The 18,951-nt window shown below is 44.0% G+C and overlaps 1 protein-coding gene across 1 annotated transcript in view; it reads right to left on the reverse strand.

Annotated features, from left to right (window-relative positions):
- Positions 1 to 16,445, reverse strand: part of FUBP3 (far upstream element (FUSE) binding protein 3) — a gene marked incomplete at its 3' end in the record, with an annotated part of 30,361 nt that extends 13,916 nt beyond the window's left edge. Inside the window, exons 1-8 of the mRNA XM_010133360.1 lie at positions 16,400 to 16,445; positions 10,221 to 10,271; positions 9,705 to 9,738; positions 7,899 to 7,948; positions 6,328 to 6,399; positions 5,546 to 5,603; positions 2,801 to 2,963; positions 1,840 to 1,938 (exon numbers count right to left, since the gene is read on the reverse strand). Of these exons, the coding sequence (XP_010131662.1) occupies positions 1,840 to 1,938; positions 2,801 to 2,963; positions 5,546 to 5,603; positions 6,328 to 6,399; positions 7,899 to 7,911 (405 nt within the window). The remainder of the gene's footprint in view (positions 1 to 1,839; positions 1,939 to 2,800; positions 2,964 to 5,545; positions 5,604 to 6,327; positions 6,400 to 7,898; positions 7,949 to 9,704; positions 9,739 to 10,220; positions 10,272 to 16,399) is intronic.
- Positions 16,446 to 18,951: the final 2,506 nt, after the last annotated feature.

Consider the following 18,951-nt stretch of genomic DNA (forward strand, 5'->3'; position numbering starts at 1 on the left):
GAACGGAAACAGCGGTCTGATTTTGAATTTCTTTTACCATGGTCAATGGAGATCTGGTCTTGATGGCATCTTCCATGTCTAGCAAAACCTGCCAGGAGTGCAAGGTGGTGGTTTCTTGTGTACAAACGCTTCCTCCAGATCTTTCAAAAATGCCCTTTAGCTTTTAGAGTATCTGTAATGATTTTTTTTTGTGTTGTCTTGAAATTAAAGGCCCTTTCCTACTGGGTAGAACTGAAACCAATAGAGTCAGGTAGAAGCTGTGGCAGCATAGCAGAGATCACATCCACCGAGCTAGAGAGCACGTACCAAGGAGGCGGGTGGGCAGTAGGCAGCTTATTGGTTCTCAGAAAAAAGTTACGCCAAAGCCTGCAGCAATCCAGCAGGACATTTTCTGAGACAAATGAATATTCTTCCTACTGACTGGCAGCCCTCAAGGCCATTCACAAGCTTGTACGTGGCCCAGCTAGTAAAAGTGTACCATGGAAACAAGCCAGCAATTGTCTCCATTAAAAACAAGCCTACCTGTCAAACCAAAGCCTGTGTCAAGCTTTTGGCATTTTGGTTCTCTTTCCAAGTTTGAGGGACACCGGTGAATCTGACCCCTTTCACATTTTTAGATAATTTTCCATGCCCCTGTGGTATTTTTTAAAGAAGGAAATAACTCAAGGCATTTCAGAGAGGCCAAGACAGAAGTAAGGGCAATGGGGATATTTCATACAGATTTGAGAGAGTTAAATGCTGTTGCAGCATCCAGAGAATCCCATCAAACCCAAGGATTCATCAAGCTTCTTAAGAGCTTTCTAAGCATGCTCAACTTTTCTAAGTGCCTCAAAGATCTTCCAGCCTCTGCAGTCTCCATGATTGCTTGGCATGACTTATGGCACGGGAGATGTGACAACAGCAAACCTGGCAAGGCACAAGCAGCCACCTGGGAAGTTGATTTGGTTAAAGTAGCAAGACTGCCATTAAACTCTTTTTTGCATATCTATACCGCCACAGTAAGAATTTTGATTAAAAAAATTAACTCTAAAAGCCCACTTGCAATAAGAGGTTTGAAAAATACAACCCAAGCATACTAACTCTGAGCAACATCAACTGTTGCAGCAATTTATGATTAGGGAGATGCTACGAAACAGAACTATTTTCATTAAAGACAGGAATGCTAAGCTAGATTTAAGTACTTAGCAAGGTATGAAAAGCGCTTGCTGAGAACTGCAACATGCCACAGCTAAACTTCAATGCTTTAATTGAAGCACTCTCATCATGCTGCAATCTTCCAGTCTCCGGCTGATCTTGGCTTTGTGCTTTGAACCGCAGGTACGAACAGAGCTGTAGAACCCTGACACAAGGAGGCTGAGGTGCCAATATTAAGCAAACCCCTTGGTTTCAGGAGTTGTCATGGGATTATGAGGTTTTAATTACCTGCGTCAATTGGCTGTCTGAGATGCTGAACCTTCCACAAAACTTTCTCAAATATGTGATTAAGTCTGTCACTAGGAATACATTTGCTCAAGTAACATATCACTGATTTTTTGCCACACAGACTGGAAAATGTTTCAAAGCTACTTTCTCCAAGCCCTTCTCCTCAGCTCTTCCTCTACCCGTGTCTAATACCTGTGTGGAGTGAGAGCTCCAAGGTTATGCTGTGAACAAGTCAACACTTGCTAGTCTGGTGTTGTAACCTGCTCTCCTCAAACTTCAACACACTTACAGAACAACTACAACCACAAGGATCATCACGTCTACAGCTGGGTTCAGCTCCATGAGACACTCACAGATATGCCAAACTTTCAATTTCTTCTCAGTTCTCTGGGGCAACAGCTTACTTTTATTACATACCTGCACTTTAAAGGCATCTCCAGTAATACGGAGAGGTTTATCTGCTCCAGTAGGCAACGGACCATCTTGGATCATAATCATTTTCACACCTGTTCGCTCCTGAAGAAAAAGCACAGAGCACTTTGCTAAGCAGAGTCCCTAGAACAAGGGACTACATTTTGGTTACTAAACATTACGCAGGTCAAATTACAGAATGTGATTTTAGTTCTTCATAGGCAGTTGTAGCACAAATTCAGTCACAGTCCTGGAGTGTAAAGGACTGACAGGAAGTGTGCTACTCCTGAAGCTCCCATACCGATGAATCCCTTGCAAGGAAAACCCCTCTACCTCAACAACTGATTTTTCAGCCCTTTCGAAAATCTGTAGCTGTCTACATAACAGTTAAGTGATCAGCCTTAAAACTACTGGCCTCACCAGGGCACTCAAAAAACCCAACATTTTTGACCTAGGTACTTTTCTGAAACAAAAATCTTGTACCAGGCGGAGGAACAGAGAATGTCTAGGAACACAGATATATACGTAACACAACACTTAATTAGAAAGGGGTGGGATGAGAAGAAAAACAAACCACCACACAGCAGCATTATCACAGGTCAGCGACAACAGAGAAGCACAGCACTCTACAACAGGATGGCTGGCATTAAAAACTACCAAAGCAGCAGACTAGACATCGCCTTTTCTCGGCTACGAGGATCCCCTCCGAACCAGCACACACCACATTACCTAAAGCACACTAGTTTCTGTCACAGTTCTGGCTAAACTCCACTATATGCATAGCTGGGGCCAAACCAGTTTTGTTTGTAACACAAGATTGGATTTGAGTCCAGCTCTCCGAAGGCAGAAGAGTAGTCCCTGCTGCAGAAGGTTAGAGCATTTAAGGCTCTCCATTTCAGCGTGCTCTTGTTGATCTAGAGAAGCTGCAGTAGGGAAGAGAGCCCTAAAGTAAATGCATCTTGCGCACCTGCAACTGTTTTATTGTTTCACCTCCTTTGCCGATGACTAGACCCACTTTGGATGCCGGGATCAAAATCTCCTGAATCGTACTGTTGCCATCAACATCGTTGTGAAAACCAGGTCCGTTCCGACAGCGATCTACAATCTGCCCCAGTAGCCGTTTTGCTTGTCTTTGGAAAAGAATCGAGGGAAACAACCATTAGACAACATTGTTCCACGTGACCAAGAGACCAGGAACCATCGGAATGGGAAGCAATTGGGGAGAGGAGAAGAAGTGAAAAGATGGAGGAAACCATAGTTAGCACAATGTTTGCTTTTTTTTTTTTTTTAAACTCTGATGTATATTTTCCCCTATCATGATAAGCAGTTTGATTTTTTAAAGGGGAAGAGAAAAGGAAGAGCAGCAGCATGCTCTGACCTCTTTGGAAGTTAAGGGTAATAGTTGAGCTACAGCATTTGAGGTGCTTGGTTTGAATGAAGATGCTCTAAGTTCTAAATGTTAACTTTTTAAACATATATTATACAATACGTGGAAAAACTGAAGCTCTGTTCTCCTCCTTCATCAAGACAAAACCCACACACTGCTGATACTAACACAAGCACATTGGTTAACCACCCTCCGATCAGACACAGGCAACTGCCTTGCTCTCCTCTGCCTGCTCTTCCCAGTAGCACCAGAACACTGTTCTAACACAGCCTCCGCCCAAAGCAGCAGGTGCTGAAGCTACACCGCAAAGCAAGGCAGAGATACTGCAGCAGCAACCAGTGAAAGACTGGGTTGTTCCACCTCTGGTGAGAAAAGACACACAAAGCAGCATTTGGGAGATCAAAGATCCTTTCTCTAAAATCTTTAGGATGTCAGAGGTAACTGACAGGGCTCCCTTCAGCCTGAATACTCAAAGTACCAACACATCCTTTTCCTGCCCTTCTCCCACAACCCTTCTCAGAGTCAGAAGAAAGTCACCGGTCGCCTAGTCAGTCTAATGCAGCATCTTCCTCTCTCTCCACTTCACACCAAGCCACACCAGGCACCCTAGGAGGACTGTGTTCTCTCTGGCGAGTTGAAGAAACAGTACAAAGCCATCCCTTGCAAGCAGACATTCCCCTGAGACAGCTCTGGGGGGTGATCTGAGGCTGCTCATAGACCAGAGCTTTCTCTTGACTTTCTCACTAAACAAGGTAAAAGGTGGAATTTCTGGAAGCCCAATTCACATATTCCAGAAGAGCCTTAAAGAGTTTTTATTCATCTACCTTTGCAAGGTTCTTTTAATGACAGCATAGAGACTACAACAGTTAATACACAACATATTTCAGATGAGAAGGGGTCATCTGGAAATGAACCCTATTAATCTGCCACTGGATATGACTAACAGAAACACTCCTCACGAAACCCTCACAAAGAAGTCTGACATCTAGGTTGGTTTCCTTACTTCACTTTCTACAAATAGCCTGAAAAAATGCTTCAACCTACCAACCTGACAATTTTCCCACAAAAGTAAACTAAATTTCACTCAAGTCCATGTCCTCAACATGTTGTTCTGCTTCACAAATGAATTATTCTCACTTTAAAAATATATATTTATTTATATTTTCTTTAAGCACAGCCTTGGACATGACCACAGTTAACTGCTTATTTCAGAACCATGAAATCTTAACTATACCTCTCCCCCATTTCCCCCCAACTGCATCTCATCAGGCATCCCAGCTTTTTAATATTTTCCTCTTATTCTGAAATATCCTTCACTAAAGGGGGAAAAGCACTTCAATATCAGCAAGAACACATTGCCTGCCCTATAACACAAGCTTGCCAATTATTTTTATTCTGGCTCACTGCTTGCAGCATTATGGTAGAATAAGGAGATCTAAGTACCCTTAGATCTCTTTGGAATGGAAGAATGATGAATGCCTTCTCTTTAGAGAGACAGTCTTTGTGCCCATGTATTTTCACTATCAAATGCAACTCAAAGATTTCCAGATGGATTTTAAAAAACCCACCTACCCAAAGGCTGGGGAGAGAAAGAGCAGCTCCATATGTTAAGTGTGTTCCTGTAAGCCTGAGGATCCTGGATCCAGTTCCAGCAGGAGGTCCTCAACTGGTTTGTGAGAGTCTCAAACTCAGCTCCTGGGAAGGGGGAGGGAGGAAACACTGTCCCTAAAGTTTCTATAGGTCTAAAGAGTAGAAATCCCTGCTGGCTGCCCACGTGTCTCTACCATGCAGGGATCAGAATTCAAGACTTTGGGTCAGTCCTTTGCTTCTTGTTGGCAGCGATGCAGAGGCAGGCACACCCATGGGCCTCATGCTGCTCTGCAACAACATCAACACCCCCAGATTATTCTGGAGTGGCACCGACAGGCTTTGGAGGCCTCATGCAGCCCTTCTTCAGCTGGAAAGACGGTCAACTCAATACGAGTAGGGAAGTGAAGGGGGGAAGAGAAGTGCCCTTCAACAGCTTAGCTCAGTATCCTGGAAAGCTGCAGTTAGAAAACTGCATCCTAGGTGCCCTAAGAGCAACCTTGCCCTGCGGAGGGGAGTTCTGGAAATTTCTGCAGAGGGTTCACGCTGCAACTGGAAAAAAGCCTTTGAGGTGCACAGTTTAAAGCATCAGACCAAGAGGTTCTATGCTGCAGAAACCTTCAAGTTTCTCTAGGCCAACATTTGCTGGTGTGGCGAACCAAGTAGCACCACTGACAGAGCACAGCATCAGGGAGAAGAGAGAGAAGGAGGGAGGAGAGAAATGGAATCAGAACTCACTCAATGCTCTCTGGCGTCCCGGTGAGTACACAGGGCCTCTCAGACATCCCACCACTGTCTACAAAGGAAGCAAGAAGGAAACTTTTAATACATGGAAGTAAAAATAAGGCAGCTGCTTTAGTAATTATCAAGCGCTAATGGGAGCACTGCCCCCCACACAGAGCACATTAATGAATTCAAGACTTCCAGGGTCAACATATTTTAAATGATTTGCTCTATGCTTGCATTCTTTTAAAGCCTTTCCCACCAATTAAAGGGAGAGGTAAGAACCTGGATTACATTCATCAAGTTTCCTGTACAGCACTGCAGTACAGTCTTCCCCAAAGCAAATCGGCCTGAGCAGAGAACAAACAGATGCTCCCATTTTTTCGATGCAAGTCGAGTTGTACTAAGAGCTGCTCCCTCCTGAAACGTCCTCTGCCAGGAGCTGGAGCTGACTAGGCTGATCAGAGACAAACTGCAGAGCTGAGCAAAGTGGGACCACCAGGAGAAAGCTCAAGAGCTGCAATTTCAGGTCTAAGCACAACATGGGTTGTCCATTTTCACTGGATGACTAACAACAGTTCGTTCCTTATCTGTTTCTTTCCCCAAAGCACCTGACAAAACTGTTTCTGTGCTAGTCGGGAGGTCAGTCCCACAACAGCTCTCCCATGCACGTTAGCTTAGGATCAGTTGTTAATGGTGGTAGCCCGTCATGAGCTTGGCAAGGCGCCTGATCTAATGGACACAACATCTTTCAACATTAAACTCTGTTCACCCACCACACAAATTGGCTCGCTTACCTGGAGCAATTTGAATTTTGCAGCCAGACTCTGCCTGAATCCGTGAGATCTGCTCTCCTCCCCTGCCGATTACTGAAATGAGTTCAACAAGCATCAGAACACACTATTCTTCCAAGTAACTGCAGAGCATCTTGCCCCTTTTACTCCGCTGCAGCTATCTATAAAGGAACGGTTTGATTCCAGGACTGCAGAAGAGGCACCCGCAGCATGACCACACTTATCATAGCAGAAAACATTAAAATACTGCTGAAGTTTATTTTATTCCATTGGAAAAAGAAACAAAAAAAGCCTGTCTTGCATTGGAATGGAAATACTTAGTATGCAAGAAATAAGGCACTAGTTTGAGTGCTGCTGCAACAGTCATTTAAGTGTATCTTGCTCAGCCTGAGTCAGTAAACCAGTTATCTGGCGTACTAAACCGGGCCAAGACTTTTATATCTTTACAATTCATATTTTACTGCCTGTACTGGACATGCCAATTGGCTGGTCTGCCCTCAGAACTGCTACTGGAATGCTCTATCAATATCAAGTGAAAACAAAATCCCATCTCCCTGAACTCTTGGAGACGGCACAGCATTGTTTCACACCCAGGCACAGTGGGCAGAGACCATATGAAAATCACCACTCACATCCTTCCCTGGCTGCAGAGAGAGCAGAACTGTCAAGTCAAACAGGTACACCTGGCTCAGGGTGCTCCCACGGAAGCATCTCTCAGCTGTGCATTTGCCACCCTCCTGCTTCTGTCTGCCCCTGAACCAGGATTAGAGTTAACCTGGAGATGATGCACCAACAGAGCACGCAGGCTCTGCTCTGTGAGGTGCAGCACCCCTCCAACGCTGCCCCGACTCATAAAGACAGGGGCCTGGCAGGAGAAGAGGGAGCATTTCCCTTGCAGGGATTGGAGTTACAGTTTTATAGTGTCTTTAGAGTCAGACAAAACTTCATGCACTAAGGGGTAATTATCACGGCCTGTTATTTTCCTTTTTACTCTCCACACATCAAATTGGAAGAGATCCACAGAGCTCTAGCAGTGGAGGAGTCCACGCAACCCCTGCAGTAACACATCGGCAGGAGGTGCCATTGAAAGAAGAGTGACGATCATCAAAAGGAAGAGAGAAATGAGGATCAAGCTGGAAAGAGAAGAGTATTGGGAATGCAAATCCCGGAGAAATTCCCAGTTTCTCCAGCAATGCACGCTGGCTGTGTTTCCTTGCAGCAAATGTAGGAGAAATTTAAAATTCTGTTTAACTTCCCTTGAGTCAGCTCTTACTTTAACAGTTAAATGTTTTGCTCCCTCAACTTCCACTGTTTTGCATACTCAGAGGAAGTGAAATGTTTCAGTGGCGGGGAATAATCTCACTTTTGAGTTACGTACTATGCTAGAGGGAATTTTAAGGAGAGAATCACTAAAACTCTCAGTTTAAACACAGATTGTCTGGTCCCCATGAAGACAGCACTAGGTAAGGCTTATCCAAGGCTAGTAAGCATAAAAACTTGTGAGCATGTCAGAATAAGCAGCATTCCAGCACTGAAGAGCATCAAGAATCAACAAAAGTATCCAAGGTACTTACTAAATCCAACCATTTTATCAGGCACTTTGAACTCTTCTGTTATTACAGCCCTGAAAAAGAAAAAAAAAAAGTCATCAATAAGAACAATTTGGATGACAACTATGCCCCTGCTGTGGGCATCAGGCACAGCATAAGGCTTTTGCACACACACATAAATACCACATCAATCAAAAGCACTTGTTTTGGAAGGGACCTCTCGTGGCCACCTCATTTCTCCTATGCTGGACACGTTTCCAGTCTACGCTATCTTCAACGGAGCCGATGGAAGAACCTCTCTTGGTCATTCCTGCTCCAGACAGATTTAACAGAATAACAGCAAAATTTCTTTAACGTATCTTTTTTATTTTTATTTTTGCCTGCTTGTCCTTATCATTCTTTTCCTTGGAATTTCTAAAAGCTGCCTTCAATTACACTTTGACGTCTCATTATCTCAAGACTTCCATATCTCTTGCTCTTTGGACTTTTTCAGTGTGTCTCTGCCTCAAAACACAGCACCCAAAGCAATTTCCTGACCACAGTCAAGTAGAAAGGAATTAGCTGTGATTATTTTTTGCTTAGCCATTCTACCTTGTAGAAAATAGAACACAACAAACTCCGTGTACTTAGATACGCATTATAAACAATTTTTCAGCAATCTCCAAAGCCATGAACACTTGCATAACCAGTTCAATGCTCATTGTGGTGAGATTTATTAAAACCTTCCCATTTTTTGCTTTAGATCAGTTAGGGAAGGTGTAAGATACACATTAGTCTTCACCAGCTAACCTGCAGATAAAGTTCTCTCTGGTGTCCTGAGGCTCGCCAGTAGCCCAGCAAAACCCAACAGTGCCACCCCAACCTGCCCCAGCACAGACTGGTCTGCAACGGGGGAGTCAGAGTTATGGTTGGTTTAACCTGCAGGAAACACAGTCTGTTGCCAAAATATCCTACACTACATCAACTGTTAACACCTCGTGTCGGAGGAAGCTAAACTAGCAGAAAGCCAACCACCAAAACCAGAAAGGAACCAATTCAGGCTTTTCAGCCTGATAACTCTCTGTGTGACCGTCACTCACAGCAGGAGAGAGGTGGCAGGTGTAGCAGAGGAGATGGCACTGCCTGCCCCTTTCCGTGCCGCCCTGGCTGGACACGAGCTTTAACCTAACCATTAAGAACAGCAGGTTCTGCAGTCCCTGTGTATATTCTTTCCCCTTTTTGCTGAGGCCTCCGACAAACAGCTGGTTATGATGGAAATTCAGCACTGTTAGCCCAAAGGCAAATCCAGCTTTAGAATTGCTCCCCCCTTCCTACTCAAAACCAGACTAACAGCTCCTTAAGACCAGGATTTGAGAAAAACTGAGAATTTTACTTTTATGTTAGATGCTAGACATGCTGCATGACAACTCATACTCGCTTCAGTCTCCCTAAAACACCTTTGACTCAAGAGTTATCTCAGGTCATATTACATCAACAGAACTAAAAAAATTAATAATAAAAAAATGTATCTATCTAATACCTCCAACTTTTGTGCCAGAGCTTTTTAAATGTTCTTTCTTCCCTTCTGCCAGGACAGGGGGAGATGAGAGAGAATTTATTTTTCTTGATCCTGCAGATTTACAGGAACCAAATCCAAGTTTCACATCAATTCTGCTTTCTTCATCACAACAAACAACCTTAAAGTGTAAGCAGAAAGCCCAGCCTCGAGAAAACCCAAGCTGACAGTTTCTCCACATTCTCAACCTCTGACTGCCTAACACCACTACAGATGGTGGATCAATAAACAATTAGAATTGATCAATAAATAATAAAACATAACCCACTCCTTACCTTTGATGTACTAGGGCCCCTAACTGGTTACCTACTGTGGCAGAGAGAGAAAAAAGGAAAAAAAATCAAAGCATTAGCACGGATAAACTAACTTCATCCCCATAGAAAAAGAGTTCTTACCATTTCATCAGAAAAGAAAGAAAAGCAAAACAGTAATTTAGGTTCAGTGGCTGAAATGAATGCGTTATGCGGTACAAAACAGGAGGGGATTTCTTGATCAACACACACCATAACCCGGTGTCCAGCTGAACACAGGATAGGGAATTGATCCGTGTCTCCCCATGCTGAGAGTCATGGGAGAAAATCCTGCCTGCCAAAATCCAAATCCCTGCAACTAACCACCCCCTTCCCAAGTTAAGCCCAAATAGAAAAAAAAAAAAAGGAAAAAAGGGGGGTAGGGAAGGGAGAGAAGAGAAATTTCAAGCAGACTGGCAAGTATTATAAAGCAAAAATAAAAGCTGCGCAGACTCGGAGATTTAGTCCAGGCAAAAAGCATTAGAGAGCACTTGCACGTACTTCTGTCTGCGTCTCTTATCTGTGCTCCATGGAGCCCACCTACACGGAGACCTGTAAAGGAACAGCTCTGTTAAGTAACCTCGTGGCACCCAAACAGCACTTGTTTCAAAAACCCCCCACACGTTTCTGATCGCAGACATTCTAGACATATCTGCAGCGTTTGCTGGTGGTCCATTTATGGTCAGCAGTCACCTACCCGGCTGACAGCCCACAAACACATTTCTCCCCCCTCCAACCCCAACAGATCAGATCTTTCTTCCCAATGTTAATGGGGAAAATATCATTAGACCAATGCGTGCAAAGTGGGAACACATGCCCTGCTGGGCTTCCCACTGGACTTCGCCCGCAGCAAACCAGCTAAAAAACAGACCATTTGGTCCTAACAACCAGTTGAAAGATTATATTGCGTGCCTGGAGGGCACCAGTAGCGAAACAAATGAAGGCGGCCAACATGTGAGCTGCGATAATACAGATGCTGTCTCAAAATACCTTGCAGCAACCTGCACATTCTTTGACCTGAAGTAAATTGGCAATCAGCTGCCAGAGTTAGCATGTGGACGCATCCCACACTCTCTAAATCTGGTAGAAAAATGCATAAACTTTCTGGCCAAACACTTAACTCAAATAAAATAGCCAAAGAGAGTCAATGCTGTATTTCTGCTGCGTGTCAATTCCTTCATAATAGTACAGGACCAAAAAATCGACAGCCTATACATTTTATTACTCTCCCCAGCTCAGCAATAAGACAACTGCTGTGTTATTGACTCCGTTAGATTTGTCTTTGCATATTCTCACCCTGAATATAAAAAGCTCTAATTTGATAACTCTCAGTACTGCAGCTGAAAAAGGTGGGTGATGTCATGGGGAATATTTGCTCTGGCTGATAAACCCCTACCGCAGAGCTGAGCAAATACAACCAAATTCACAATCTCACCATCTTGCAAACTGCACTCCAAATATTTTTACTCTCCACAACAGGTCTGGCGGCTGTTGCCGTAGTATGGCATTGCCCTTGCCACCGACCACCAGACCAGGCCGCTCATTATCCCCAGATGCCAGAAAGAGTGGTCTTAACACCACAAGGCTGTGTTTAAATACCACTTCGCATTTCAATTCACCGTTAACAGCTCTCTTAGCAGTCTGTTCCACTGCAGCCGCTGCCCACAAATTATGAGACAGACACACATCCTATAATCAACTCCCGAAGTTCACGCAAGGAATGGGAGAGCTTTCATTTTGTAACACAATCCTACACTCGAAAAAGACAACTTCTTAGGGGGAAAAACTGTACCAGCACAAGAAGTTAAATCAGCCAGGGAAATAATGCTTTAGATGTGCATAACGCAATGCCTCCAACCCGTTCTGAGGACCAAACCCAGAAAACCGTTCAGCATCTCAGGCAGGTATCAGCCTTACTGTATATTTACTGTATAAATTAGTTTTAAAAAATGAAGCCACAGTAACTTTTGTGGAAATCATTCCTTCCACACCTCACAGATAACCTCTCCAAGAGCTGAGACAGAAAGCAGGTGGAGAGAACTGGGAGCGATTTACTTGAAGTCAGTTATTTCTCTCCATTTTAGGGAGGAAAAAAAAGAACTGACGTGGCTCTCCATTCCAACAACTAAAGGTCCATTCCTTCTCCAACACACCCACTTTGCTCTGAAAGACAGGGACTAATAGAGAGGCAGGGCTGGGGCAGACCACGCTGGCTGCACCACTGAAAGCTGATGCTCTGTTCTACCATCTCCCTCTTCATGCCGGGGAGGAGGCTGAACTCCTGACAAGCCACGTACATACTTCCCCCTTTTACATCTATTGAGTACAATTTAACTGTAACTGCAGTCATTTCACTGCCAATAAAGAAAAATAGTGAATAAAATCAGCATGATTTCCTATTAATGGCACCTGCTGGTTCATACTCTTCACTCTGCTTTAGGCTTCTTCACCTTAACTGGATTCTACCTAACAGACACTCAAAACAAACACGGATTTTTTCCAGCCCATGAAACAGAGCAGTGCCTCCCACTAAATTAATGTGCATGATGGGAATATACAGTCTCGTCAAGAATATCTCCATGGCTCGAAAAAAATCAGAGCAACGCATCCCCTGGAGAGCAGCAGAACAGGGTTGCATTTTGTACTTTCGAACCAAAATGGGATCCCTACAAATTTTAGGAAGCTAGAAGGAAAACACTACTCATCCTAATTCTTCATCACTAAATATTGCTGGGTTTTTCTTTAATTAAATGGTCAAAACCTCATGATTTTCATGTCTGCCTTCACTTCAAATCTCTATAGGCTTTTTCCCCTCCCTTAAACTGCCTTATTTAAACAATGGTGATCTGCAACTTGCAATTTTTAATAACACTGGCCTCTGCTAAGAGATTTGGAGTTTTGCCCTGGCCCTACTGCTGCTACAGATGTGTCAAGGAGCATTGCTAATAACTTCCATCAGCAGTAAGACAGGGACAAGATTTCCGTCTGCCATCGCTATTTTCACTGAAAACGTGTTGGAGCTGAAGTATTCCATACAAGAGGATCATGTTGTGTTTGAACCCTTCGGCTCTACTACAGTTGAGTTTTCTTACACCAAGACGGCCCATCTTCATATCTGGATGCACCACAGAGGCTTGGGGAAGGCAGGGTGTGGAGAGAGCAGAGTGTGAGGCTTCTCCAAGGTCTCTCATCTTTGTTTTCCCAGTCTTCAGACACAACACTGCTGCGTGTATCACCGGACACTTCTCCAAAGCAGTCCAAAACAGGGCACACAAAGATAAACATTCTGGCGATCAGTCTCCTTCCAGCAGACTGGACCCCTGCTTCCTTTGAACAAGAGGAGGCTCTTTATTTAAGGATTACTTAGTGTTAAACTTATTAAATTGTGCTGGTAATTCGAGGGACCCATTAATTGCAGCAGAGGCCAAGAGCAGCCGTTGGCCACTAACAAGAGGGCTGGGATCTATCCTCAGCAGCGAGTCACAAACAAGATGCCTCTACATCCCTCTGCATTTCACGCTAACCCCATCTCTAGTGCTCACCTTCGCTGAGAAACATTAACCATGGCTGTATAAATGCTGACTAGGACTTACTGCGAGCACTACAAATAAACCTGATCTCCTCCCTGCATTATAGCTATTTGCAGCATTACTTTAAAGTTGTATCCAGAAAGGGGAAATAAAGCAGCCAGGGAAAAAGAGAAATACTCAGTCTCAAGCTCCATGTAATACCAACAGGGCAGGTCAGCAGGGCCAATGTGAGCAGCTCGTCACTTCAGATGAAGGTTACGTTAAGGGAAGCGCAAACGGCACTCACATATTCTGGTTTCCAATACAATGACAAATCTATTTTTCCTGGAAAGGCACTAAAAGCAGCTGAATTTGTTTTGACCAGCACCCTGTCACCCTGTCTTAAGACCACTTCCAAAGCTGACATCAATCAGCCGCAGCAGCAGCTGTTTACTGAAATGGACAGGCAGAATTAGATTTTCCTGACAGACAGACAGTTTTCTTGTCACCTTAAATACTTCCCCTGAACCCAATTTTTTTAGCAGTACTAGGAACAGAAGTAATTTTCTAACAGCTACACAGGGATAAGGAAGCAGTGAGACCTGCATCCAGCCGTGAACACACAGTGTGCAGAAGTAAACAGCCAAAAGATTTACCACCAGATTTGTTTCCAAGCTGCCCAGAGCAGCAGAATGTACCCAAACCCCCACACTGTAAAATGCAAAACAACATAAATAATCGCTTCTTGACAACAATGTCTCCCAGCTGTGGTTCGGAGCAGAAAATGGAGTAAAGTGTGGGCATGTAACCCTGACACTCCTTGTTCACAGCTAACAGAGAACTAAGGGATCATCCAAACGGGAAGTGCTTTCCGAATTTAAGGCTCCTATTAAAAGCAGCTGCCACTTGCCAGACACTTCAAGCTAAAGGAGCATTATAGACTTCTAACGCCTAACTAAGGTATGGATCATACCCCAAACAAATTCTAAGCAAGGAGCACTCGCAGCTTCAGGAGCTCCTTTGCCAGGCTGTGGATTTGGGTGTGCAGGTAAAGAGCAGCACAGGAGCATTACGCAGCGAGATGGGGAATTTATCACACAGCTGTATTTCGGTACAGGACTTACCAACACCATTAGAAATAAACCCCAAGGAGACCAAAGCTGAAGGAAGCAATGCAACTCTTATTCCTTCCTTGACAAATCCTGCCTCTGAAATTCAAGCTCTTTAAAATATTACTTCCATCATTTCTCTTCTCCTCCAAGATCTCACAGATGAGATTTTTGGGAAGGGAGTTGGACAAAGGTATAAAACCTACAGGGATTTACCTACAGCATTGGAGCTACTTTAAAACCCATCACAGACGAGGCCCTGTGCTGCACTACAGGGTGAGCAGATGTCTGTACATCTTTACATCCGCAGAAGAACTGCCAACACTGCCCCTCTGGCAGGCTCCCTCAGGAGTGATACCTGCTCCCCAAGTTACCTATCACAACATAAGAAACCAGCAGTAACACACACTTACAGCCCAGACTGCAACTGTATTGACACTGTTTGTGTCAACACGCACAAGGCTCAGTAAGTCTCAGCAGTAAAAGTTTAAGTACAAAGTCTAACTTGTGCTGTCATTAAGTGCTATGACCATGTCACATGTTAAAAGTTTATTAAAAACCCCATTTTTTCTAGGGGGCAGATTTCTCAGTTTGGTCTGATGAACCCATGAGGCTACTTTTATTCTTTTTCAGACTCAGCCACTCATCCAAGCGATTCAGACGCAGCTCAAAGTTGTTCAGAATTCTTCAATGCTGAGCAGCCTGTTTGACAGCTCAGTACCATCCTGTATAGAAACCAACATGTACCAGTAACACCAGGCCTCTGGCTTTTCATAGTGATGCTGCAGCCTGAGGTACAAGGCACAGGGGCTCACCCAGGTAAACCCATTCTTTCCTAAAAAACACCAAACCAGCAGCACCAAAAAACACCAAAGGAGCAGCAACCTCCTGCTCAAATAAAGCCAACACCAGAGAACGAAGTGGGTTGTGGCACATGTTCAGAAAACAGTAACGGTATCAAGCCAGGGGCTCACAGAAAAGAGACTTCTCCCTGTGCTCCAGCACATTTCTTCAGAATGAGAAGCAGATGTGCAGTATTTTCAACCTTTGCATCAGACCGAAGAAACTATATTCAAAATGAAGTGCTAGGCAGCAGCTTTGCTTATCTCCTCAGCACTCCTGAACGCATCTGTGGGAGAGAGAATCACCCTGCAGCGCTACTGGTGTCAGTAAAAACACTAGAGGAAAGGGGAAGACATCCCCTGCTGCATTTGTTTTTTACACCCAGTCACAGCAAAAGGTGAGCTCTTTGCATCCATACAGCAGCAGGTCACACAGTTTAAACGTTTCTTGTAACGGTGCACGTCACCAGATTTGTAAAAGAGAAAACGCCTGTTCTAATAATTTTATTGTTCCCATCAAAGATAAACTAATCAGGTTTTTTGGGGTTTCTTTGGTTTTTTTTTAAATTGAAACACTTCATACAATATGAATTCATTAGATATGACCCATCAAGTAAATTAATCTTTGGCTGTGGCCAATGTTAAATGCTTCAGAGATTTAAGAATCCACCAAGAATAATTATGAAAAAAAGCTAAGCCTATTACAGGAAGTTTCCTTCCAACTTGCATCAATACCTTTTCTCTTTAAAATCCATCTACAAAGCAACCAGAACTCTTGGCAGGACTCAACCACTGTGCTGTGACCACAGAAAGGAGCACATGTAATACTGTCCCTACACACTGCTTGCTCTCAGAAAATAAGGGTCACTGGGGAAGAACAGCTTCACTGTGTACATCTGGTGCTCCACACACTGGCTCCAGCACAGCTCCAATAAGCACATCCTCCTCCTCCTCCTCCTCCCTCCCCCGACTGTCGTAGAACAAGATTTAAATTACAGAGTTCGTTTGCTCATTCCCAAAGTTCACGAGCTAAGAAAGGATTGCTTCATGTTAATACCTACTACTGCCTAGGAGCCCTGTGCTATTGAGATAAGACTGAGCAGCACAGGGGCTCCTGGATAAAATTCCTGTACACAGAAAAATGCACTGGTTGATGTCTTTTAAGCAGACAACTGCCTCCATCAATGAATCCATGAGATTGACCATCATAGCCAGCCTACCTCCATCATCCAGGGGCCGTTTCTGCACTCCATAACCGTAGACTGATGGATCCACAAGTGTTGTAGAATTATTCAAGTGAGGAATATCTCCAATTTTAGCAGCAATCTATAAAAACAGGGGATAAAAGCATGATTAGCATAACTGAAGTTTCAGCTGCCACAGCTAAACACGCTTTCTTCCAAGAAGGCATTTGCCCCAGTCCAGCCTTCTCAGCTATTTACTATACAGGTGGCTTTAGAACAGCTCCCCGACAACAGTGCTTCACTTTTAAAGTAAACGATTTTCTGCTTGCTTTTAATATTTAATTAAGATCACATGCACCCAGTTCCTCTTCCTGATCATAAGTTAGTATTTACTCCCTGGAACACTATAGTCAGGTTTGTTCACTCCATGGACAGGTGACCAGGTAAATCTTGCAAAGGAGAGGGGTCAAACTAGCTCACCAGCTTTGTTCTGGAGAAGCTGCCACCGCCACAGCCATGGAGAAGGACACACACGCTTCCTCCTGCGCCTGTGCATACCCAGACACACAGACATGCGTACCCCACAGCAGTGAGGGAGTGGAGGGAGAAGAATGTGAATACATAGCACAAGGACAGGTTTGGGAACTCCTTGTCAAAAAGACTAGATCACCCTGTGTTTATTGTACAAAGAAATAAGCCAGTGGGCAAACTACTAGCCCAGAAATAGTTTCAGTTCCCCGCAGTGGTCAATGTGGCATGAGCATGACTACTGCTGCCTGTGCCTCTGCTTCCATCCCTTAGAGAGGCAACCGCCATTCCCAGCCAAGCCAGGATGCAAGGAGGGTATTTACAGGAAAGAGGAGACAGTCAGGTACCACAGCACAGGGACTAAGGTAAGAGAGGCACCTAAACATCACTTAATGAAAGTGGGAGGTTAAGCTTGTCTCAGATGACATTTGGGAGATGTCTATACAGATGGATGCTGGCAGACATGGTCTCCTTCCGCTGCTCTCCAAGCTAACTGGTGCAAACCCACTCCAGAAACGTAGAGGTGCAACACTTTGGAGCTGCACCCAAGTTCATATGCCCTCAGAGACCAGCAGACTGCAGCCTCACAGCACGCCTTCCCTGCATAAAGAACCCGGCTTTAATAAAAAAGTGAAGAACACAGTAGTTACAGAATGAACACGGTGTATTCTACAGCGTTCGCTTCCTTTTCCAGCAAAACAAAAACGATAGAATAGGATCTTTACTAGAAGTCTGATCTCACTCTATTATATCTGGGATTTCACCAGAAAATAAGCAGCAGAAACAGATGAAGGAGCATTTTGCACAGACAGGTTTCACATGGAGACAAGGGTAAATGACAAATATAACTAAAGGTGTTTCTAAAATCTGAGTTTTACTGCCACAGAAAGGCATCTACAGTAACTCTGGCTGTTGACACTAATGACTGGGCAGTTGTTTATTCCAGTGCAGTAAGATTCAGAACCACAGAGTACTGAAAAAAAAGCTATTTGAAATAATCCTGAAAGATTGAGGGCACTGCTTTTAGAAAGAGAATAGAAAACATTCTCTTCAATGCCTTGCATGAAAAGCGCTCCAAGTTCTGACCATTTTCTTCTCATAGTCCATTCTGTCCTGTCCTCTTTCAGAAAGTCAACAACTTTGTTGTGTCAGAAATGCCAGGAGCTAGAGAATAAACCCTTCTGCAGGACCAGCGCAGGGATCACGCAGCAGAGCTTTGGTGACAAGCACTTTGTATATCAACAACGAACAGGCCCACAGAAATCTGACTCTGAAAGCATTAACACAGCCTGGCCACTCCACCTTCGCTCACACGCTTTCCCCTTATGTTTGGGATGTAGTTTCCTGACTTAATACTGAAAAATAAATTTTAAAAATATATTTTATAACAATCTATTAACAGAGCTTTCACCTAATAACTTACAAATGTATGCCAAAAGGAACGGTGTCGGGTATACCACACCCTGGCAAGTTCTGGCACACTGGATTGTAACAGGCCCTTTATGAACTCCTTCTGTCAGTAGTTATTTACTTGAAAAAAATTATTAGTTGTGGAAACTACTAGCTGATAGCTCAGAGCTGAAATCACACACTAAGCTCAAGGGAAAGAAAAAAGTAGCGTGTGTCTAGCAGAAGCTGGCCTACAGGAGGAAGCTCACGTGCAGTCAAAGGTGTGCAGGAACAGCTCAGCGACACTAAGGCTGTCTTTCCTCCCGCAGCAGGAGAGCTTTGCAAACCCCTGCTTGCGCTTAGCACACAATTATCGTCCTGGCACAGAACCCTCCACGTAAAGGGCAAAATAAGAGAGTCAAAGCAATTTTTACATTATCAGCTTTTGGGATATTTTCCTCTTTTTACTCCTTTATTTAAACCTGCGCCCTTATCTCTAAAGCCTCCCAGCTGCCAACAGACTGCAGGCAGACAACAGGCACCTCTCAGCAGCAGGAAGAAACATCCTGCAAAATTCAGAGTTGAGATTTTTAAGTAAATACAGCAGTTAAAATTAATTTTAACTTATGTTTGACTTAAAATGGCAACCTCAGGTTTTCGTATAGGTTCAG

Source organism: Buceros rhinoceros, unplaced genomic scaffold (genome assembly GCF_000710305.1).
Source record: "Buceros rhinoceros silvestris isolate BGI_N320 unplaced genomic scaffold, ASM71030v1 scaffold15273, whole genome shotgun sequence".
Classification (NCBI taxonomy): Eukaryota; Metazoa; Chordata; class Aves; order Bucerotiformes; family Bucerotidae; genus Buceros; species Buceros rhinoceros.